Source organism: Pectinophora gossypiella, chromosome 27 (genome assembly GCF_024362695.1).
Source record: "Pectinophora gossypiella chromosome 27, ilPecGoss1.1, whole genome shotgun sequence".
NCBI classification, from domain to species: Eukaryota; Metazoa; Arthropoda; class Insecta; order Lepidoptera; family Gelechiidae; genus Pectinophora; species Pectinophora gossypiella.
The window spans coordinates 505,568-530,724 of record NC_065430.1 but is presented as its reverse complement, the minus strand read 5'-3'; the positions used below and the strand labels follow the sequence as shown (position 1 = coordinate 530,724).

At 38.9% G+C, this 25,157-nt stretch overlaps 2 protein-coding genes across 2 annotated transcripts; one reads left to right on the top strand and one right to left on the bottom strand.

The window, feature by feature from the left end:
- The first annotated feature begins 1,169 nt into the window (after positions 1-1,169).
- On the top strand, positions 1,170-11,168 carry LOC126378793 (UPF0669 protein C6orf120 homolog). The gene is made up of 4 exons (XM_050027194.1): positions 1,170-1,489; positions 2,225-2,316; positions 3,015-3,146; positions 7,880-11,168. Exons 1-4 carry the CDS (start codon positions 1,257-1,259, stop codon positions 7,996-7,998), a joined length of 576 nt encoding a protein of 191 aa, XP_049883151.1. The 5' UTR covers positions 1,170-1,256; the 3' UTR covers positions 7,999-11,168.
- A 3,201-nt stretch (positions 11,169-14,369) lies between these two features.
- On the bottom strand, positions 14,370-23,876 carry LOC126378790 (thioredoxin-related transmembrane protein 2 homolog). Its single transcript, XM_050027192.1, has 5 exons — positions 23,512-23,876; positions 22,912-23,056; positions 20,863-20,981; positions 17,453-17,587; positions 14,370-16,219 (listed from the first exon to the last, which is right to left on the bottom strand). Exons 1-5 carry the CDS (start codon positions 23,802-23,804, stop codon positions 16,102-16,104), a joined length of 810 nt encoding a protein of 269 aa, XP_049883149.1. The 5' UTR covers positions 23,805-23,876; the 3' UTR covers positions 14,370-16,101.
- Between the last annotated feature and the right edge of the window lie 1,281 nt (positions 23,877-25,157).

Sequence of the window (25,157 nt, the reverse complement as noted above, 5' to 3'; positions counted from 1 at the left end):
ATGTTTCTTTAGTTCTTTTTCTTCTATCGTGTGTGTGAGGTGATTTACCGACCTCATCAACCCTGGTGTCAGGGTTATTATTGAGCCGCTAAAGGCCCCTGATATGGCTCATGTAACTACCACTTACTTACATCAGTAAGTAGTAACCGGGACCAACGTCTTAACGTGCCTTCCGAACCACGGATTAACTTACTTTTTGGACAATCAGATGATCAGCCTGTAATGTCCTAACCAAACTAGGGATCTCAAAGTGATTTTTATGATATGTCCCCACCGGGAATCGAACCCAGGACCTCCGGATCGTGAGCTTAACGCTCTAACCACTATACCACAGAGGCGGTTTCAGAGGTTGTTCTGCTGTGACAGTCTTTTATATTTTAGTTTTATATAGTGGTCACAGGTCTCCTCTTAACAGGAGGGGGTACGGTGTGGCGGCCCACACGTCACTTTATTTGTTTATATTACCTTATCCAACTTTATCGTAATCTGCACAATGATATGGGTATCTACTTATGTTTGAGTACGTGTATGTATGCTTAGATAATTGCACTTTAGCTCTTGAAGTGCCCACGAGTAGGAATAGGCTAATTTCCAACTATTCAAATCGGTTACTTTTTACTTAACTTCAATTCACGAAATTACTATGGAATTTGTATGAAATAACCCAACCCAGACGTCATAGAAAAGTGTGATAAAATGTCGGACTTATTATTACGTTTTTCGTGATTGAAATTCATAAGTAAGCTAATTAAATAGAAAAAAAGAATTTTTTTTTTGTCAGTTTTGTATCTCTGTCTTTAATTGGGAATCAGAATTTCATAATTTATCTTTGACCTAGGAAAAATGTCCTTTTGTTGGGTTAATTTAACCTACTAAATTTTATAGCAGTTGCTCCTGCTAAGTCTCACCAAGAGAAACTATTTCAAAGGAAAGAATAGAAGAGTTTAAATCTCTGTCATGTTCACAATATTTTGCTATTTGGTATGATTATGGTAAAGGAAAAATAATTATGTAGCGAACCCTCCTGCTAAATTCCTACGTACCCTTGGCACAAATAAAATTTGACAGTTACGTTTTGTTAACGCAATTGTAAAATGCGAAACAAAGATAAAGTGCTACGTAAAGAAGTGCTGTTTCTTTCTCTCACATTTCGTACGTAGGCCTGTCGCTGTTCAAAAAAAGCGCTAAAGTCAAATATCAAACAGTTTTCTTCTTGATTATTTATTTTGTTAATTTTTTATAAGTTACCGTTAGAAATGAGAAAAGAACTGATATTAGTTTTGTTAGGCATAATATGCACTTCCTTTTTATCATCTTTTTTATCGGGATATGTGCAGGTAGAGGGTGATAAAATACTTTTAGACACAGTGGTCGGTGTGGTGGGTGCGGGTAACTTTTCTTATTGGCAATTAGGACACACTGGACCTCTTTTAGTGGAATTAACGTCATTATCAGGCGACGCGGACCTTTATGTGTCGGAAAATATCAGGTTTGTATCTCTACAAGCTATATTTCCTGTAGAAAATCGGCATTTCTTAGAGGTATTTTTGACTTCTCAGACCGGTTTTTAGGCCGTATTTTTGATTTTACGTTAGTATATAAGGTTTATATGCTAGTATTGATCAGTAATAAGGTTGTGCTAGGTATAAAAATATTAAAAACCGTAGTTTAAAGTAAGTTTTTTCACATAACCTTCAGGTCTCCTTTGGCAGTATTTTAACTGGACTTATAAAATAATTAGACGACTTATGTAATGTAATACCTTCACTACCAAATCATAATCGGCGTTACCAAAAGGTAACGTGTAGATTGTCTGTCTTACACATAAGTATAAGTGAGACAGACAAAAAAAAAATTGGTGCAGAGTATGTTCTTAATGTGGCATTCTTCATTTGCAGAGCTAACTGACCCCTACACCAGCCAAAACATGTTGTATTTGTACTGTTACAATTTCTTTTATTTAATTTTTTTTTTTTTTTTTTTTCATTTTTGTGCCCAAACATGCGATCGGTCGACTGACCATAAGCAGTTTTGATGGTTTGGTTTTATTAACATGCAGGACAGGCCCCCTCATTAGAAGGCTGCCTTCATTAAGGTGCTACTGTATGCTATCCCATATGTGCGTCCTTTTGAGGCGTCTCATATAGTGGTTGTCACTTAAACTCCGGGCCAGTTTGTTTTGGTGATGAGAGAGATAAGATTGTGAAAGTCCATCTTGTTACAGGCCCAGCTACGAGGTGGACCGCAACAACTTCAGTTCAGCCACGTGTGGTCCCGACATGGTCAATATACCCGCTGACTTCCCCAGGCCTTTGGGTGAGTGTAACTCGCAAACACTGCACTATACATACATAAGAAGAAAACACACGCTATCCTGTGAATGGCGAAAAAGATTTACTTATTATCTGTCTATCTAGTCAGCCTGTATCCACCCACTGCTGGGTATATGCCTCCTCTTTTTCACGCCATCCTTTCCGGTCCTGTGCACATTATCCATTGCTTTCCGACATACTTCACAATGTCATGCGACCATCTGTTGGTTTCCTGTCTGGCCAAGTGTCCTGCCCATCTCCACTTAAGCCCAGCGATTCGTATACCTACATCTTCGACTTTGGTGCGTTGCCGAATTTCGACGTTTGGTATATGATCTACCAGGTGGATGCCTAACATGGCACGGGTCATTGTGCCTTTGTCCTTTTTTTTTTACTTATTATAACTAAAAACAAAACATACATAAACTCACGCCTATTTCCCACGGGGGTAAGCTGAGACTATGGAATTTCAAATATGCTTTTATAATAATCAGTTATTATTTATTTACCACACAAATCCCAAACAAGACATTTTGAACAATGAATTTCACAATATAAAAAAATAGGCGTTCAGCATCATCAGCCCTTTAACGTCCCTACTGCTGGGGCACGGGCCTTCCCTATGGATGGATAGGGAGAACGGGTCTTAAATCATCACGATAGAAGAAGAAGAAGAGAGTAATATTTTTACTCCTTCCCCAGGAATCGGAGTCTTCGGCCACTGGTCGCACATCTTCTCCGAGTACTCCATCCAGGTCTTCCTGGACGCGTCTGCGAGCCCCGGGGACCACGCAGTGGCCTTCGAGAGGTCTTCACGAGGGGACATATCAGCTGGTAAAGTCAGGGAGTCTTATGATGAACCGGAGTATGAAAGTGGCAACGGAGCGCTACTTGTTATGATCTGCATGGTCTTAATACTGGCTCTGATCGTTATCATACTTGTTATTTTGGTGTTGCTGGTCATCGATAGGTTTTGATCGAGGGTTTTAGTGGTCAATGTGGTCCTGTGGTACAATGGGTTGCTTCTCAAACGGGGAGTGCCGGTTCGAAACGACGACTGACGTATACAGGACCAGAATCATGGTCTGAATCAACCCTCAAAGTTTTCGTTACGATGTCACTAACACCCTCTATAGACGGTTAGGCTCTAGACAGACGGACCGCATTTCAACTGCAATCCGACTGCCAAATTGCAGTTCCGATGGGGGCCTTTGGCGGCTCAATAGTAACCCTGACACCAGGGTTGATGAGGTTAGTAATTCGCCTCAAAACCCACACGATAGAAGAAGAAGAAGTGCAAGTCCGGTACCGGGGCTTGAGCTGGCTATCGCCTTTTGTGAAGAAACCCGTATTCGAACCCGGGACCTCAATGAGAATCGAGCGTTTTTCCAACTGAGCCATCACGTAAATTGGAACATAACATTAAGGCTCTAGACAGACGGACCGCATTTCAACTGCAATCCTTTTCCTCCTCCTCCTCCTTCCTTCCTTCCTATCCTTTCCTTATTTTCGGGAGATCCTTTTTTTATTTTGGGCGCCTCCATTGTGTATTTAATGTGTGTATTATTTGTCTTTGTTTTTTCTTTCTAATTTTTTTTTTATTTCTGTAATGTAAGTTTGTAAATGTGGCGTCCAATATGGAAATAAATATTTTCTTTCTTTCTTTCTTTCAATCCGACTGCCAAATTGCAGTTCCGATGCAGTTTGAATGCAGTTAACACGACTGCAATAGAACTGCAAACCAAACGGGCAGTCCGATTGCAGTTCAATTGCAGTCGTGCTGCACAGTTTGTTTGCAGTTCTATTGCAATCGTGTCAACTGCATTCAAACTGCACCTGAACTGCAATTTGCGGTTAGATTGCAGTTGAAATGCGATCCGTCTGTCTAGAGCCTTAATGTTATGTTTCAATTTACGTGATGGCTCAGTTGGAAGAACGCTCGATTCTCATTGAGGTCCCAGGTTCGAATACGGGTTTCTTCACAAAAGGCGATAGCCAGCTCGAGCTCCGGTACCGGATTTGCACTAATGAGTTAATTTATCTCAAGTGCAGTTTTCACTATCAAAGTTGCCTCGACCATTATAGACGGCGATACGGCGATCCTATCACGTTGGTCTAACAGAAAGCTCGGTGAGGTGTGGGTACTTAGTTCATCTTGCAATGAATGTAGCAATGCATACATACATACATAAACTCACACCTATTTCCCACCGGGGTAATCAGAAACTATGGAATTCCATTTGCTTCGATCCTGACACACTTCTCTTGCTTCCTTCACATTCATCAATCGTTTCATACACGCACGCCGGTTCAGAGTAGATCGTACTGAAACTTTTCTAAGGACGTCTCCACTTTGGTCAATGTACCTACGTCCTATGTATGCACTATGCACTAATCTGTTTTTTTAATTATTTTTTGTTTTAATTTTTTAATTATTTATGTTGTCTACATGTGATTTTGATAGACTGTGATAATTGTTGTTATAATGTAATATTTTATAATTTATAATATTTTATAAATATTTTGTCAGTAACGGTGGATTGGATTAAAAAAAAAAAAGTTGAGTTGGTAAAAAGTCAGCAGTGGCCCCGATTCCTGTAGACACCATCTAATTTTATTTTAAGTTATATCTGTCATTTTCTTATCCGCCGAAAAGGATAGGGACGGGTAATCGACAAGCATAAAATTTATGGAACACACGTCAATTTTACGCACAAATCTAAAACAACCCTCTAAAAATTTTACATTGGCCGATAACCCGACAGAATTAAGCTGACAGCACGTGTCAAACAGGTTGCATACCAGCGAGATACCTATTTTATTCGCACGGGTTATTCGTTCATTTTAAAAATAACTTGTTGATAATCTTCCGTCCCTTTCATTTTCGGCGGATAAGAAAATGATGGGTATAACTTAAAATAAAATTAGGAGGTGTCTGCAGGAACCGCGACTATCACAGAATTAAGAATTATAATAGAATTAAGGAGCTCGGTGGCGCAGCGGTTAACGCGCTCGGTCTGCGATTGCAAAGGCCGGTCATAGGATGGGTGACCACTAAAAAAAAGTTTTCATCTCGAGCTCCTCCGTGCTTCCGAAGGCACGTTAAGCCGCTGGTCCCGGCTGCATTAGCAGTCGTTAATAACCACCAATCCGCACTGGGCCCGCGTGGTGGTTTAAGGCCCGATCTCCCTATCTATCCATAGGGAAGGCCCGTGCCCCAGCTGTGGGGACGTTAATGGGCTGGTGATGAAGAATAATAGGTACTACATATAGAACGGTAACTCTCCGCTCCCCACCAGCGGCTGAGCTAGGTTTACCTCTCCCCCTTCCTTATTCTATGACTGACTAGAATATGCGCAAATCTACATTAGATCAATTACTTCAATGTGGCCTTCTTAAGTTGTTAGACCATTTACTCTACTAAAGATTTATGAAGTGTAGGTACAAAATCGACTTTATTTTTACGCTAATTTATTTTATATTAATTAAAACACACAATAACGGGTTCTTACCGCGTTTAAATCAGGGATATGAGACATATAGGATATGACAGTAAGTCATCAGTCATCCCGTGATCATGGCACTTGCAACAGTGTCGAAATATCGGGAGTCTCATATCCCTGATTTAAACGCGGTAAGAACCCGTTATTGTGTGTTTTAATTATTTTATATTAAAAAAATAGTTAATGTTTTTAATAATAAATTATTTTTATGTTTATAGCGGTTTCATTGTAGGTATTAGCAATGAGGGACTTTCCGGGGTAAGTTCTCCAAAAACAATATAGATGGCGCTGTTCAGATTTCACGTGATAATCACCTATTTTCTCATTGCTGGGATACATAATTATTCAAAAATGTAATGTAATGGCAGAAGCATTAAATAATTACTAAAATAAAACTAGTTGTCGCTTGATATTTGGATCACATGAAAAGAAAAAAATGAATGAAAAATGTTTTATTACCAGAAAACAATACAAATGAGGCACATAAAATAGGATGGGTACTTTATTGAAAATATATCCAAATGAACAGAGGTTCCCAAACTAGGCGGAGCCTAAAACTTTCTTGGGAAACCGTAAAAAATGGGTACATGTGTTGTTGGCGCATAGTTTATATTACAGTGTTGTCATCGGTCTCAGCATATTCAGCCAAGAATTGGCATACGAATTTAAAATTGAATTTGACAATAATTAAATAATATAATTAAAATTTAAACTCAATAATAATAATTCCTAAATGTCATGCAGAATAAAATATAATATCAATAATATCAATCATTAATTTCAATTAATAATTAAAAGTAACCAATAAAAAAAAAAAACAAAAAAGTTTGCCAAAGGAAACTTAAAATTAAACTTACGTCTAAGTATTAGAGCGAAGGGTGTGTGTTAAGTAGGAATATGAATGTGTGAGTATACGGTAACATATACATTATGTATAGAATGATGTTTGAAATATCGGGAGTCTCATATCCCTAATTTAACTCACGATCCGGAGGTCCCAGGTTCGAATCCCGGTGGGGATATATCACAAAAATCACTTTGTGATCCCTAGTTTGGTTAGGACATTACAGGCTGATCATCTGATTGCTTGAAATTAAGATGATCCGTGCTTCAGAAGGCACGTTACGTTGGTCGCGGTCACTACTTACTGATGTAAGTGAGTAATCGTTACATGAGCCATGTCAGGGTCCTTTGGCGCTCAATATTATTGAGCCCTGGCCTTCGGTATAGTCATGAGCAATTATGTACCCACTTTAGGACTCTGTCGCTCTAACATAATATATTTGACATTTAGTGAGACTTACAGTTCAATTAGTCAAAAAAGTTAATGTGACATGGTACCAAAGTGTATGCATATTAATGCTCGTGACCGTATATGTATCGAAGGCCCTCTTTGCTCATCTTAGAATATGTTTATCCTGTGAATGTTTTGTAAATTTATGTACAATAAAGTTGTTTATTAATGGCCCCGATTCCTACATTTGCCACCTAATTTTATTTTAAGTTATACCTGTCATTTTCTTATCCACCGAAAAGAAAAGGGACGGATGATTGACAGCTCTTAATTTTAGGAAGAATGAGTAAATGAATGAATAACCCGGGCGAATAAAATAGGCATCTCGCTGGTATGCAATCCGTTTGACGTGCTGTCTACTTAACTCTGTCGGGTTATTGGTCGATGTGAAATTTTTAGACGGTTGTTTTAGATTTGTGCTTAAAATTGACGTGTGTTCCATAAATTTTATGCCTGTCGATTACCCGTCTCTTTTTCAGCGGATAAGAAAATGACAGTTATAACTTGAAATAAAATTAGATGGTGTCTGCAGGAATTAGCACCATTATTATTTAAATTCAATTCAATTTATTCAAATTCAAATATATCTTAATTCGTCAATTTTTACATAACGAACGTCTCATCCGCCTAAAACTACTGCAGCTTCTCACAACCTGTATAGCCGGGGAAAAGAAGCTGCAAGAAAAACCTCGGCACAGGGCCCTAGACGTTCTTTAAAAAAAAAATTGGTATGCAATTGTGTAATTAATACGTCTATCTCTTTTTTACAGATTCGGACGGCAAGCGTGGGAGAGATAAGGCGGTAACACGCAAAGAAGAAGAAAGTAAACCCAGGTTCCTGAAGCTGTTGAGCATCCTTGACATGATTTTTGAGATGTTTGTGTTATAACAGACTAGTTTCAAACTAGTCAAATCGGTTACTTTTTACTAAACGTCAAAACACTACTATGGAACTTAATTAAACCACATAATAACGGGTTCTTACCGCGTTTGAAATAGGGATATGAGACTCCCGATATTTCGACACTGTTGCAATTACCATGATCACGGGATGACTGATGAGATTGGAGTGGAGTAGGTAGATCCATAATTTTCTACGGGCAGACATATCTGTCTACACTCTTTCTTTGCCGCTTGTTTATGTATTTGATATCGGAATGTTCGGAACTATCTGAACTCGTACAAAACTCACTACGACAAACCGCACTCACGGTGTAGACAGATATGTCTGCCCATAGAAAATTATAAAAAATGCTACACCGACAAGAGCGTGGCTCTTAAATTGATGATGATGATAGAAAATTATAGATCTACCTACTCCACTCCAATCTCATCAGTCATCCCGTGATCATGGCACTTGCAACAGTGTCGAAATATCGGGAGTCTCATATCCCTATTTCAAAAGCGGTAAAAACCCGTTATTATGTGTTTTAATTATGACAACAACCGCGTAAACTTAAAACAATGTACTATGTAACTTGTATGAAAAAGTAACCTCTGCGGGCTTAGCACCGTAAGCGCGACTCTTTCTCGCCTCGACATACGTCACCCGTCACTCTCTCACAGTACTGCACAGAAAGAGACAGACGATCTCTATCGCGGCGAAAAAGAGTCGCGTGCTTACGGTGCTAGGCCCGCTGATGTCGTAGAAAAACGTGACAAAACATACCTAGCACTAATTAAATTTTTCTTTACTAAAATCCATAAATAGGCTAAATAGAAGTGTTTCGTCCTAACTATATCGCACATAGATTTCCTACTGCCGTAGATTGAACATCAGCGCTCAAAAAGTGGGACGCAAAGTTACTGTTAATATAGCGACGTTGACAGTACTTTACCTCAGTCGGGGATTAGGCACCTTTTATTAGGTGGATAATGTTACTAATTTTACGATTATGATTGCCAACGTTTGGCCATATCATGAAGTAATCATGCATTTAGTTGCTCATATCGTTAAACGTTTTGTGTTCATTGGTCAATGATATTCTATTTCATGAAATGATTGATTACATCGTGAAATGATCAATTCTACAATCTGGCCACGACATAATACCGCTGTGTACGAGTGTATAGCTAAACAAGCGCCAAGTTTTCAGCGCATTTTTGTATCAAGCGATGTATCTACGGTAGTTGTAAAACAATGATATCGCAAGTCCTAAAGTCGGCAGTCCTACTTAGCCATATTCCAAATTAATTAGGAACTTTAGGACCAAGGACCATTAGGACGAGTCATAGGGTGGTATTAATAAACTAATCTCAGCTGAGACTGCCCTCAAGATCATGCTCAAGTCCCTGTTTTTATATGAGAACAGTCACATTGAAATGCTCTTGAGGGCCTCTCAAAGCTGAGATTGGTTTATTAATACCACCCATAAAGTAGGACGATGAATGATTACGACTATGGAATATTAGGACGAGGACAATCAAATGTTTAGAATAATGTGTTAGGACAATAAACATTTCACTCCCGCTCTAGCAAATGACAATTCTGAGTGTCAGAAAAGGATAGAACATAAGAAAGTGAGATGTAGATCAAGTGTCCAATAATGTATGGGATTTTTATGTATGATTAGGTAAAATTACATTTAATGTGGGACTTTCCAAAAAAACAATATAGGTGGCGCTGAACAACGTTTTGAATCTTTTATCTTTGTTTTTGGGTATAAATGATGACCCTTGTTATTACACCCAGGCACAACACATCTTCCACCCATTATTATTCTGATCAAAATAAAGAGAAGCAATTTAGGTAACAACTAGTGATGTTCCGAATATCCGTATCCGTATCCGCGGATATCCGAGATAAAAGAAAAATCCGTGTCCGTTACTTTTCACGCGGATCTTTTACGGATCTTTTTCAAATGATTAAGTAGAATTATTAAATAAAAAACTATAAAATTCCACTCAGATTGTTTTTATTTCTTAAAATCAAATATTTGGCACCTTTATATTGCTAACATTTAGATAGATAGATCTTTATAATGAAAGCAAGATAAAATATCACTTTTATAACAATGAAATAACTAAAACTTTAATCATTTTTTAAGAAAATAAAGATCCGTATCCGCGGATCTTTACACTAAATATCCGTATTCAGATCCGTATCCGCGGATATACATTTTTAACGATCCGGCACATCACTAGTAACAACATCAATTCTATACAGAATGTGATCCAAATATCAAGCAATAATTATTTTTTTTGTATCCCTTTGACATTACATTGTATTTTTTGAATAATTATGTACATAATTAAAACACATAATAACGGGTTCTTACCGCGTTTAACATAGGGATATGAGACAAAGAAAGAGGGTAGACAGATATGTCTGCCCGTAGAAAATTATGGATCTACCTACTCCACTCCAATCTCATCAGACATCCCGTGATCATGGCACTTGCAACAGTGTCGAAATATCGGGAGTCTCATATCCCTATTTTAAACGCGGTAAGAACCCGTTTATTATGTGCTTTAATTATGATAATAACCGCGTAAACTTAAAACAATGTATAATTATGTATCTCTAGGTCCATTTCTATTCCTAGATTACATAAACGACCTACCTAGTCTTGTAAAATATGAGGTGGTGCTGTTTGCAGATGATACCTCCTTAACGTAAGTTTATTATTTCTATTTTATGTTTTTTTTTTATTTTAGGATATTTTGGCGCTTATGTAATTTTGCGTTTCCAGTGACGATATGGCCCTGCGCAGACGACAGACTATCCGTGACGCACTTTTTAGTCTTTTTGCGCACACGACGCGCAAAAAGTCCGGCGCGTTACTGCATATAATTGCATAGGTTATATTTTCACAGACTAAAAAGTGCGTCACGGATAGTCTGTCGTCTGCACAGGGCCTATAATTGTAGAATTTCCAATACCGATAGTATCGATTGAATTGTTAGGCATATCGATATTTAGATTATTTGGGGTAAATAATCGGTTATTCGGGAACATTATATTTATTATAATATTTAAGATCTGATTATGTATGTATGGTCTAAAATGTGATTAAGTAATTTGTTTCTTTTCTAGTCATTAAATTATTATAATTTACAGCTTCTGTCCTTTGTTTGGTAAGAATCACCTGATTTTCCGTAAAAGTAAGATGATTACGTGCTTCGGAAGGCGCGCTAAGCCGTTGGTAAAATACACCACCAGCCCGCAGTGGAGCAGCGTGGTCGATGCTCCATACCCCCTCCGGTTGATTGAGGGGCTGTGTCCAGCAGTGGGACGTATATAGGCTGTTTATGTTATTTAGGATGACTGGGACGATGGAACAAACGGTATAGATTGTGTGTGAGTGAGATGGCATGAGAAGAAAGGGGGTTTAATGGCGGATGGTGATGACGTGTGAGGTGGTGAACATCCTTTATTCCCATGTGTCCCCTTTAGGCTTGCCACCGGGGTGGTGGTTGGCACTAATTAGGTGCCGTTTACCACCCCGGTGGTCGATGGCACTTAATTAGTTTCATCTGCCCCCTTTACAGTTATAGTACGGGGGTTTATTCTCATGTCGTACTGGACATTAAATAAAAAAATGATACTATTTTCAAAAAAAAAATGTAAATTTACTACGATTGACTAGTTTAATACATAAAAAATTAAATAAGCGATTGGTTTTCATAACAATGTACCTAACAGTACCCAACCCCGGTGGCAAGCCTAAAGGGGGCAGATGGGAATAAAGGGTGAACATTTTGTAAAAAATAGTGGAAAAGACTAATAAACTCGGTGTCTCAGTGAACGGTCACGAGCAATAATATGTATACACTTTGGTACCATGTCACATTAACTTTTTTGACAAATTGAACTGTAAGTCACACTAAATGTCAAATATGTTAGTGCGACAGAGTTCTAAAGTGGGTACATTATATTGCTCATGACTGAACATCCACGGATTTTATTTTCTACACCCAACCTCAATTTCTACATCTTATGTGTTTTACGTGTTGGGTTGATATGAGACCGTGGTAGCTCAGTTAAGAACGCTTGACTCATTGAGGTCCCAGGTTCGAATACTGGTTGCTTTTCAAAAGAGACCGCCGGTTCGAACCGGCCCCGGTACCTCAAAATGCAGTTTTCACTAACACGGTTAGCTCGACCTTTGACGGCGATAGTCACCTATCACGTGGGTCTAACAAAGTTCGGTGAGGTGTGTGTTCTCAGTTGATCTTGCGATGTACAGTCATGAGCAATCAGTTAGTAAAATAATGTATCCACTTTAGGACTCTGTCGCACTAACATATTTGACATTTAGTGAGACTTACAGTTCAATTTGTCAAAAAAGTTAGTGTGACATGGTACCAAAGTGTATACATATTAATGCTCGTGACCGTATGTGCCTATGACTACCCCAATTGGCATATAGTTAGCTTATATTTAAAATAAAAAAAAACACATTCTAAAAAGTTCATTTTATTTAAAACTACAAAAACAAATATAAATTGTTCAATAAATTATATTAATTACAATAAATACACACAAATACGAGCACAGTACATATTTTAACTAAACAATGGCCCCGATTCCTGCAGACACCTCCTATAAGTTATACCTGTCATTCTCTTATCCGCCGAAAAGGAAAGGGACGGATGATTGACAGCTCTTAATTTTAGGAAGAATGAGTAAATGAATGAATAACCCGGGCGAATCAAAAAGGTATCTCGCTGGTATGCAAACCGTTTGTCGTGTGCTGTCAACATAATTCTGTCGGGTTATTGGCCAATGTAAAATTTTTAGACGGTTGTTTTAGATTTGTGCTTAAAATTGACGTGTGTTCCATAAATTTTATGCTTGTCGATTACCCGTCCCTTTCCTTTTCGGCGGATAAGAAAATGACAGATATAACTTAAAATAAAATTAGATGGTATTTACAGGAATTAGCACCAATATGTTCTTATGGAGGTCGGGGATGCAATGGGTCAGTGTAAAATGAAAGGAAATGCGGAATGGAATGAGAATTTCGTATTTTAAAATGATTGACGGTCAGGAACTAAAGTCACCGACATAGCTCGGAGAATTGCAAAGCTGAAGTGGCAGTGGGCAGGACACATAGCGAGGAGAACCGATGGCCGCTGGGGCGGAAAGGTTCTGGAATGGCGACCACGTGTCGGACGACGCTCAGTGGGTAGGCCCGCTACAAGGTGGACCGACGATCTGGTGAAGGTCGCGGGAAGCCGTTGGATGCGGGCAGCGCGGGACCGATCGTCGTGGAGATCCTTGGGGGAGGCCTATGCCCAGCAGTGGGCGTCGTACGGCTGATGATGATGATGACGGTCAGAACGAAAGGCCAGTATGCGCAGAGTTTGTACCCTGCTACAGCTTCTCAAAAGAGGACCGCCCGCCGGTTCGAACCCGGTACTTACCTCAAAATGCAGTTTTCACTAACACGGTTGGCTCGACCGTTATAGACGGCGATACTCTCCTATCACGTTGGTTTAACAAAGTTCGGTGAGGTGTGTTCTCAGTTGATCTTGCGATGTACAGTCATGTGCAATATGATGTATCCTTTAGGACTCTGTCGCACTAACATATTTGACATTTAGTGAGACTTACAGTTCAATTTGTCAAAAAAGTTAGTGTGACATGGTACCAAAGTGTATACATATTAATGCTCGTGACCGTATGTGCCTATGACTACCCCAATTGGCATATAGTTAGCTTATATTTAAAATAAAAAAAAACACATTCTAAAAAGTTGTTTTTATTTAAAACTACAAAAACAAATATAAATTGTTCAATAAATTATATTTAATTACAATAAATACACACAAATACGAGCACAGTACATTTTTTAACTAAACAATGGCCCCGATTCCTGCAGACACCTCCTATAAGTTATACCTGTCATTCTCTTATCCGCCGAAAAGGAAAGGGACGGATGATTGACAGCTCTTAATTTTAGGAAGAATGAGTAAATTAATGAATAACCCGGGCGAATCAAAAAGGTATCTCGCTGGTAGGTATGTTTTAGGCGGATGAGACGTTCGTTATGTAAAATTGACGATTCAAAGTGTAACTATGTTACCTACTGAATGAAGATATTTTTGAATTTGTATGCAAACCTTTTTCGTGTGCTGTCAACATAATTCTGTCGGGTTATTGGCCAATGTAAAATTTTTAGACGGTTGTTTTAGATTTGTGCTTAAAATTGACGTGTGTTCCATAAATTGTATGCCTGTCGATTACCCGTCCCTTTCCTTTTTGGCGGATAAGAAAATGACAGGTATAACTTAAAATTAGATGGTGTTTAAAGGAATTAGCACCATTATTTTTTCTTCAGTGCTTTGTGATCTGCCTAGCCCGTAAGGAATACGGTATGTATGTCGTCAACTTATAGTGAAATACGGATATAAAGTATGTGCACAATACACATAAATGTTAAATAGCAATATTGGGGTGAATATCAAAATGTGCCAAGTTTGGTGGCGAACTGTCATAGGTTCTCTATTTTAACGCATAAAAGTTTATGTAATAATTTACCATGGCATAATGTTACTTGTCCTATTATTAGTTACGTATAGTATTATTTGTCATAACTTTTTATGCATACATTTGAAACTCATAACTACTATAAGCATAATAATTAATGGCAATAATGATATATAAGCATAATTATTATAAGCATAAAAACTATACTCCGAATGAGAAAAGCTTTGGCACAACTTTGAACATTTCCGAAACTTATTTTTTCCTAGGCTGCATTTGGTTCATGATTATGACTTTTTATATTTTTTGACTCTATTTCATGCTGTTGGTCATCATTCAGTATACTTTTCGTGTGTAAGATAAACATGCTGGCGGCGTAGGGGTGGCCCAAGGGCCACCCCCACCGCACCCTAACCTACTGGTATGCCTTGTAAAAATTATGACAAAACACTATTATTCTAAAAAAGAATTATGGATACCTATTTATATGCGAATCAAATTTATACCAACAAATATTAGTCCAAAAATAAGTTATATCTAACAAACCAGTATTCCTAGATGTTATTATGGGAAAGTACTATTATGCTAAAAAACGTTATGCAAAAAGGATTATGATAATTAAAATTATGACAAAACCATTTATGCATTTTAAGAGAATCCAGTCATATTATGTTTTCGTGAAAAATTGGAGGTAACTTGTTCCTCGTAGCTAGAACTATCCTTTTTCATGTCGGAACCCAATTTTTCACGAAAACATAATATGACAGTTCGCCACCAAACTTGGCTCATTTTGATATTCACCCATTGCGTTTTTGGATAAATTGTTTTGATGTGGGCCTTTTTAGCTCCCTGCACGTTATTCTATGAGATTCATTACAACACATGCACTCAGGCGATTACCCATTTGCCGACGTCACATTAGGATCGAATGCCCCACTTGTCCGGGCAAATGGTGAACGCTATCCGAGGCGAATCTACAAGTCAAGTAAAAAACAGGTCTTGGTGCCAGATGTCAGACTTCAACATCAATTTAAAGCTACGTCGGTGTAGCATTCTCCATTCTTGTCTACCAAAGGTCAATTCTTTCACTTCCTTATAAGACACGACGTTCACCTTCTCTTTAATCTGTTCCATGTAAGCTCTTCTTGGTCCTCCCCTGCCTCTCTTTCCTTGTGTGTGTCTTATTAGGGTTTTTACAGACAAACTTGTGTTATGAACGGCAGAAGCTACTTCACGATAAAAACCCGTTATAATGTGTTTTAATTATCTTGCAAGTCTTCTTAAATTTTGTCACGGTCAAAAATGTGGAGTCGCTTTCTCTCGCTCTAGCAAATGATGGTTCTGAGTAACAGAAAAGGAAAGTGCTATGAGGTGCTGCCAGATGTGGTGCAACTCTAAAAGTGTAATCTATGGATTTTAGTGATAAATAACAGGGTGTAGCACAGGAATCGCGGAATGAAGGAAATGGTCGTATTTCTACTCTTCTCTACTGGTCTTCTCGGTCTACTGGTCTTCTCGATCTACTGGTCTACTAGGTCTTCTCGGTCTACTTTGTTAGGTCTACTCGGTCTTTTCGGTCTTCTTGCATATCTTGGCGGTGGATAGTCTTTCCTTGCACTCCTGGTAGATACCGTCCAGGTCGAAGGCCGCTTTCACGTTGTCTTTTGAGAATAGGAACCTGAAAAGAGGTTGAATATTTTTCGAAAATAAGTCGAAACATAAAATGGGAGTGAGTTTTGTTTATTTTAGACTGGCTTTCATTTTTAGATTAGCATTTTAATAATCAATGACGACCCTAGCAAAATATTTAGGTGGTGCGAGACCTCAAAGTGGCACCCCTCAGGCCCTTAACACGTTGAACGCCATGATGGCCACCATGTGTCCGCCGATGTACTTTCCCCTGAAGCCACACCAAAAATGTGAGAATAGGCTAGTTTCCAACTAGTCAAATCAGTTACTTTTTACTAAACGTAAAAACACGAAATTACTATGGAATTTGTATGAAAGCACACTGTGACGTCATAGAAAAACGTGACAAAATGTCGGACTTATTATTACGTTTTTCTTGATTAAAATTCATAAATAAGTTTAATAGAAAAAAGAAAATGTTTTTCGTTAGTTTTAGATGTGTCTTTATTTAGTAATCAGAATTTCATAATTTATCTTGAACCTAGTACACGACCCAATTGTCCAAAAATCGTAGAGACATTTTTGCGAATATGGTCTGGAAATAACAAGAAAATAACACACTTACGGAAAAGCGATTTACTCATTATTTTCCGAGATGTCAAATGGATGTCGAATGGACACTGGTGTCTGCCATCTCTCGGGTCGGGACGTCTCTGTCTCGCAACGCACTCGGCTAGACCATGATTTTTAGTCTGGCGTTCAACGTGTTGAAATACAAAAATCTTCGATTAGTTTACGGCCACCGAAATTCACCTATATAAATCTAAGTAAATAGTCGTTACTTGAGTCACATCAGGGGCCTTTGGCGGCTCAATAATAACCCTGACACCAGGGTTGACGAAGATGGTAATTCACCTCACAACCCACACGATAGAAGAAGATTATTATAAAAATTGGGGAGCTCGGTGGCGCAGCGGTTAACACGCTCGGTCTGCGATTGTTGAAGTTAAGCAAGTTTAGCAAAGGCCGGTCATAGGATAGGTGACCACAAAAAAATAAAAAACTAAAAGTTTTCATCTCGAGCTCCTCTGTGTTTCGGAAGGCACGTTAAGCCATTGGTCCCGGCTGCATTAGCAGTCGTTAATAACCATCAATCCGCACTGGGCCCGCGTGGTGGTTTAAGGCCCGATCTCCCTATCCGTCCATAAGGAAGGCCCGTGCCCCAGCAGTGGGGACGTTAATGGGCTGGTGATGATGATTATAAAAATAAAAATGTACTAACTTGAGCAGTTTCCCGGAGTGATCAGCGTTGGGTCGCCTCATCTTCTCCACTCCGTCTCCGAGCAGCAGCACGGTGGGCAGCTGCCTGCTGGTGGGACCATCCTGGACCCTGTACTTGGTCGCTGCGTCCGGGTATCTGAATATTAGTAATAAATTAATAATTTATATAAGTAACCGGACGGAAGGGGCAAGTCACAGGGACTGTAACCTGGAACCTGACAGAGGGCAGCAGTAACTGTCAGTACTATTCAGAGGCGGAGGACAGGAGTCCTAGTACGGCTTTGAAATAGACTACTCTGGGCGCCATACCACTTGCGTCAGACAGAGTACTGGCGGAAGGCAAGAGGGAAACCACTGCCCTATTTTTCCCCAAAAAAGTAGCATGATAAGGCCGGCTGTTGTGCTTTTCTGCATTATGTTGTCCTTATCTTTGTATTTTATGTCCATTGTGCTCAATAAAGTATTTTATCTATCTATCATGGAGAATGCTACACCGACAAGAGCGTGGCTCTTAAATTGATGATGATGATAACCGGATGATGCTTCTATGCTGTTCTGGGAGCAAATAAAAAACATAGAACACGTTCAGCTGCTCAAAAAAAAAAAAAAAAAAATTCAAAAATATTTATTTTTCAAAATTGGCTTACAAAGTTAGCGCTTTTTGAACGTCAAAATTAAATTACATATTATGTAACTAGCTGTAAAACTACTACCACATCGGAATCTGTAACGCTGAGGGAAAGACGTGGCCAGAAAACCTCCCAGCACAGGGCCCTAGTCCTACTGTTTCATGTTTTCCTTTCTTTTCTTTTAATCCAGTTTGTATTACATAATTTATAGACTTAAATACAATGGTATTCCAATTACAGTCGGTGGAAGGAAAGTGAAACATAAAGAGTTTATGTGCTTGTCTTCCCGGGCATGTCGTAAAAACCGACAGAGGGATTGCGTCCTCTAACATGATGGACTAATGTTATGGGCGATAGGCTGATCCCTTATCACCACAAGGTTCATCATATCCATCTTAGGACTTCGTATCAACAGTGGCTGCAAGTTGTCTTTGATTACTTGTGGCTCTGCCCACCCCATTTGGGATTACGGGCGTGAGTTTATGTATGTATGTATGATAACCGGAGGAGGCATGGAGCATACTCCACCACGTTGCTCCATCGCGGGTTGGTGGAGGTATTTGGGCTAGTAGCCTTGGACCAACGGCTTAGCGTGCCTTCCGAAGCACGGGACCTCCTCCGGTTGATTGAGGAGAGGCCTGTGCCCAGCAGTGGGACGTATTATGTGAGTAAAACTTTTAACGATCTCCATGGACCAGTGGTTGAGCGTTGGGCTCACTAGCTCACTGGTGGGTGTGCGTTACCCCAACAAGAAAGTATCTCCTAGAGTTATATGAGTAGAACGTATAGTTGGTGCCTTATCTGCTGTAAATGTGCCCCCACATAAAAAATGTGTGCCCCCTGTCGTTTCGAAAAAAAATCGAAAAAACGATTCTTGCTGGGGTAACGTTTTTCTAGCAGGAAAATTCTAAACGAATGATCGGAGAGAGAAAAATTGTGCATGGCCAGATAGCTTATATGTGTGCCAAAATGTGCCCCCAAAAATAAAATCTGTGCCCCTTCAGATTTTCGAGATATTGCATTTCCTGCTGGAGTAACGTTTTGATGAATAGTATATCTCTAAAACCATTGCATGTGCCCCTGTAGAATAAACATACGCGAGTAGCTCTTAATGTGTGCCCCTTTGTGCCCCAATTAGATTTTAGAAAATATTTATAGTTTTCAAGTTATCGCGGTTTTATGAAAACCCGAAAAAACATCGCAGCGCCTAAATGAGACAAGGCATAACTTCGCTGAAAACTGTATTCGGTCTTTCTTGACGCTAATAATAACCATACAAAGTTTCAAAAATGTTCATGCATGCGTTTTTGAATAATCTTGCTAAAAGTAAAAACGATGGTGTCATAACTTTGACGGCAAAATACAAGGAACTGGCACAATCCCAGATGTGTAGGTGTAAACCAAAATCTTGTGCCTTTAGTCAAAAATATATGGTGAAAATATTGAGCTTCAAATGTTACGCATTAAGTAAATATAAACAAAAAACCAAAATATGTAAACAACGGCTGGTTATCCGACCAAATCTGAATGACTACTAAAAAGCGACGGATTCATACTTAACGAGGACCTTCTTTACTTTACTCACTAACCGGTTCACACGTTGGAAAAATGGCAAAAAAAATATCACATGATTAATGGACGGCCCCTTTGTGTACCCTTGTTTGGTTAGGACATTACAGGCTGCTCACCTGACTGTCCGAAAGTAAGATGTGGGTGGAGTATCAAGGGTCATGCATGTCTGTTATCCATGAAATTAAATGGTTAAACGAAGGCAAATTTTTACAGCACCATCTGTATTTATTTTGGGGAACATAGCCTGAATGCTATGTATAGGTCCCGGCAAACTTCTTGAGCATCGACCTTGACTGCGCACAACCGAATTTTAGATCTCTTTGGTGGTGCGGTACGGGGCGCGGGGGCGGGTGAGTCCCGCATCGACCGGCTATTGGTAGATCAGTCGAACCTTCCCCCGCGCACTCTGTCTTCGTCCCTTTGACTCCCGAATACACTTGCGTGCAGTGAAACTGTCACGTTTTTGTTATTGCTCATTTGTTAATTTGTTTTTTGTTTTATTGTGTTGTTAGATATATTTTTTTATTATAAATATTAAACTAACCTCATGGAAGGAATATCACACTTACCTGACGATTAGTTTTCTATTAAATATAAGTTTTAATAAACTATAATAATTTAAGTTTGGTTTTATTTACATAATTAAATAATATAATAATTGTTTTTTTAATGAAGTTAAGAAAATAATCATAAGTTCATTTTTTTTTGCACGTAAGTGTACGTGCGCGAACTTTCCCCCACTACGACACTCGATGCTCAAGAAGTTTGCCGGGAGTTATACGTAGATGGACGTCAAAGGCTATTGGTCGAAGGCCTCGATATAACATTCATTCTGAGCGTGTTGACTGATAGGTGGGACTCCCCACTGCTGGGCCACTGGATGCGCTTACATACTGAAGTGGACTTGCAGATACCGGTGACCAGGCGGTGGGAACCTGCTTATTAGTAATGTGTTGTGTTAATGTGTACGTTTTCTTGTTGTTTATAATTGTCGAGCCGTGTCGTGTGTAAATGTTATTTTATTTTTATCGTTCTATTACTAACACTAGATTAAGTTGTTTATTGCTTGTTACTAACCACTATGGAACATGTCCGAAATAAACTCTTTTTATTTTATTTATTTATTTATAACTCGCGCCGCGCGCGGCGGGGTGCCATGCAGAGCCTTCTGGTCTTCATATACCATGCTCCGGCTTATAGTGAGCCTCACCTGCCCACGTCCAGCTTGCCAAACTTCAAGTTGTCCAGGCTATAGCTGGCTGAGAGCTCGGCGAACACTGGCGCGAAGTTGACGCAGGCCGGGTGCCACGCTGCGTACACGCATACCACCTGAAAAGTTACATACATTTGACTCACAAAGAGAAAATTTAAATTGAAAAAAAAAGAAGAAAATTTTTGGCTTGAACCCGTAGCTTTGTCAAGCCAGACGTACGGCGGGTTACCATCCTTACTTGGCATACGGTCACGAGCATTAATATGTATACACTTTGGTACCATGTCACATTAACTTTTTTGACAAATTGAACTGTAAGTCTCACTAAATGCCAAACATGTTAGTGCGACAGTCTTAAAGTGGGTACATTATATTGCTCACGACTGTACCACAAATCCGCACCAAGCGCTTCGCTTCATCTTTCATAATGCGCACAGCCAAGGAATGGAATGCGCTGCCGGCGTCGGTGTTTCCTGTATCTTATAACCTGGGGCCCTTTAAATCACGGGTGAATAGGCATTTTCTGGGTAAGCTCGTTCCACCGTCGATCTCTTCTTCTCCTCGGGGAAGAATGAAGTCAAGAGCAAATCCATCTTAATTAAAAAAAAAGTCGGGACGGCCGTGTTTAACCATTAATATTCAATATTCTTTATTTGCATACTATGATGGTGTAAAAGTTTGTAAGTTACTTAAGAGTTTCACATCATAGACCCTTTCGGACACAACAAAATAGAAGTTTAAAAGATACTGAGACTGGGTCCTTCTCCTGTCCATGCGATTTTTTTTTTAACGCCGCCGCCGCCCTTCCTTTCAGTCGGATGCTAACCTTGACCCGAATCGTACTGAAGACTAGGCAGCATGGTCGTATGATCTTAGCCTGACCCACAAATGGGCAAAAGAAAAAAAAACTTGACCCGAATCGCGCGAAATTTTTCGAGGATATTTTTTCGTGGTTATGGCTTTTCGGCGGGAAACGGGAACGGGACAGTTGCTTTCTTCATTGGGTAATCTAAATAATTAATACGAAGTGGTGTTTTGTGGTTAATGATCGCATTAAGTTAGTCGGAAGACATTCGCGAGTGTTATTATATTGGAGTATTCAATGAACAAAGTGTATCTGCCTATTTTCGCTTCGTGCCGGGAAGCCGCTTCATAACTCAAAAGTTTATGCGGACTTTTGAGTTAATTCGTTTGGGGTTCGGAGTAGGAGTCTACTCCGAGGGTGGGGGCTTAGGTTTCATCATCATCACCTTTCATCATTTCATTAATCATCAAGAAAAAAAATACGTCAGACATGGCTGTATGGGCATAGTTCCCTTTGCCTTACCCTTCGGGGAAAACCAAACCAAAAAAAAAAAAAAATATGTTAGTGCGACAGAGTCCTAAAGTGGGTACATTAAATTGCTCCTGACTGTACCTAGGTACTTCATCCGAAGGAATAACAATTAAGATAAGGTAAGAGTAGTGTTTTTAATAAGTTAAGTACATTTTAATAACTGGTAGGTAGGTACCGTGCGTGAAAAATCGTGGCAGTAGGTACTTCAACAAACTCAACAATTTTTCAACGTTGAACCACTAAGCATCTAAATAAAAGAGAATGAAAACTCCACTAAAAAACCTACCTAGGTATCAACATCGTATCACGCACGCGTAACGTAGCCGCGCGTAGGTAGGTCTAACGACCATTTCGCGTCGTTCGATTTACATTGCGGCGCAGTAAAAACTCAATCTTAATTAAACATTTGCAACACCTACCATCGTTTTTAGTACAATTAAATAGATGTTCCATTTTTTTTTTCGTTACGATGTCACTTACACCCTGTATATTTACGTATTTATATACATATTATTATAATCATTATTCATTGTCTTCTATGTATTGTTTTTAATATAGTTTATCTAGGTATACTTATATTTATCAACATTTCATTTTGCACTGCAAATAGCAATTAGGCTGCCTGTTGTACTACCTATCTAATTATAATAACATATTTTTTTTATATTTTTAAGTGCAATTAAGAGTTTTTTATTGTAGTTTTAACTCACCCAAGTAACATGCTTGTTCCGTTTAAGCTCATCCTCCAACGTCTGCGGTCCACGGAAGTATGTGATGTGTTCCGGGCCTGAGTATGTTGGTTCTGGCAGCAGCAGGGCTGTCAGGATGAGCAGCGCACCGTAGGGCAGGCCATATCTGTTGGAGATACAGAGCTTATTGCAAACATCACTTTTAACCAACTGTGGCGAAGAAAAAGGAGAGTTGTGTTTCACTGCTATGTTTGAGTCACGTGTCGGGGTTCTAACTTAAACCCTAGAAATTAGAATCATGTATTCAACATAATTATCATGGATAAACTTGTTGAAGGTTAATTTAACATTTTCGAATTTACTATTCGTCATTTCACAAGGTGTTATGGCCGAGGAGAAGAAATGACAAGAAACTGCAACTAATATATACTACTACTAATATATAATTGCAACAAATACATTTAATACCAAGCATTTTTATTATTTAGGTAATCATTAATCTCATAAGCTTTTTCACATAAAGTAAGCTTCACATGAGCTTTAAATTAATTTTCTGTGCTAAGTAATTCGATTTCTGTATAGTCTTATGCGGTGGATAAACACTTAATATTAACAACTAACCTTATATCAGCGTAGAACCAAAGAATTAAGTTGGCAATTTTAGTATAAACGAAAGACGACGATAGATAGTTCACCATAGTAACACTTCCCGCCTTCCTAGTTCTCAACATAACGACTATAATTAGGAAAAATAGAATTTCCGTTTCTCTAGTATCCAATTCACAATCACTGCTCGGGAACAAAAAGTTGCAAATAAGTGCGGTTCGCTTGCACGTAACGTAGGAAAGGCTAAGCAGAATGTTCACCCAGTAATAGGGCTTCAATATTTGCCGAAAATCTGCCTTAAACGACATGTTTTTATGTTATTTTTAGAGAAAAATTCAGCTTCAGCAAGATTAGGCGAGGAAGAGTACTGTACTGAAACGTCAAAATGACAATACTGACAACATAATGCTGTAGTCCTAAGAAGAGAAATCGATCGACTTAAACGTAAACTAACGATTAATTCGTGAAATCGATTAAAAACAATGTGTTGGATTTGCTTGAAATGATAAATAAAAGTTATGAGGAATAATAGCTAGCTATCGGCCTTCGTGGTCCAGTGGTTGAGCGTTGGGCTCACGATCCGGAGGCCCCGGGTTCGAATCCCGGTGGGCCAAATCATAAAAATTACTAGTTTGGTTAGGATATTATAGGCTGATTGTCCGAAAGTATGTTTAGCTGTTGGTCCCGGTTACTACTTACTGATGTAAGTATGTAGTCGTTACATGAGCCATATCAGGGGCCTTTGGCAGCTCAGTAATAACCCTGACACCAGGGTTGATGAGGTTGGTATTCCGCCTTACAACCCACACGATAAGAAGAAAATAGCTAGCTAGACCTCAAAATAGATAACTAATAGCTAGACACATACCAGATGTTTTTCCCAGTCGGGTAAAAAAACTTTTCGTATATATTATATTGTTTTTTTTATAGCCACGGTGGTGGTGGGTTAGAGCATTGAACTTGTAATTGAATAAAAACTTTTATTGTTTTCCATGTGGTAAATAGAGATAGTAGTGTTATAGAAAAAAACTCATCATTGACCCTGCTTGGGCACAGCAAAGTAAGGTCCCTGTTTGGTAAGGATATTTTCAGGCTGGAATCACCTCTCAAAAACACACCAATTGTTCAAAAATGTAAGATGATCCCGTTTTCAGGAGGGCACGATAAGCAGCCTCTATTTACTAAATACTAGTAGTCGTTACATAAGCCATGTCAGGGACTTTGGCGGCTCAATAGTAACTCTCGAGGGTTGACGAGAAAAGTTAAAATATAAATAAAACATCAAATAATTAATTAAATAAGTAATTTATTACTAAGTAACAAAAATATACAGGGGTAATTCATGGGGTATTTTTTTTTACTTATAAACAGTGTAGTAAAAAGGTGTTTTATATAATTTATAATTAATCGGCATACAAATCAAAAAAGGTTCATACATCACGCCCGTAAACCTAACCGAGGAAGCCGGAAGAAAAAAAATGGACAACCCCATTTTCGCATTATGTTGTCATATTTATTCTAAACTTTTTTTTGTAGCAAAAAAATCAGTGCAGTGCAGATCTCACTGGTTCTTTATAGCGTTTCTGACATTAGAAATTGATTTTACTATAATTAAATTCCACAGCCTCCGTGGTCTTGTGGTTAAGAGCGTTGGACTCACG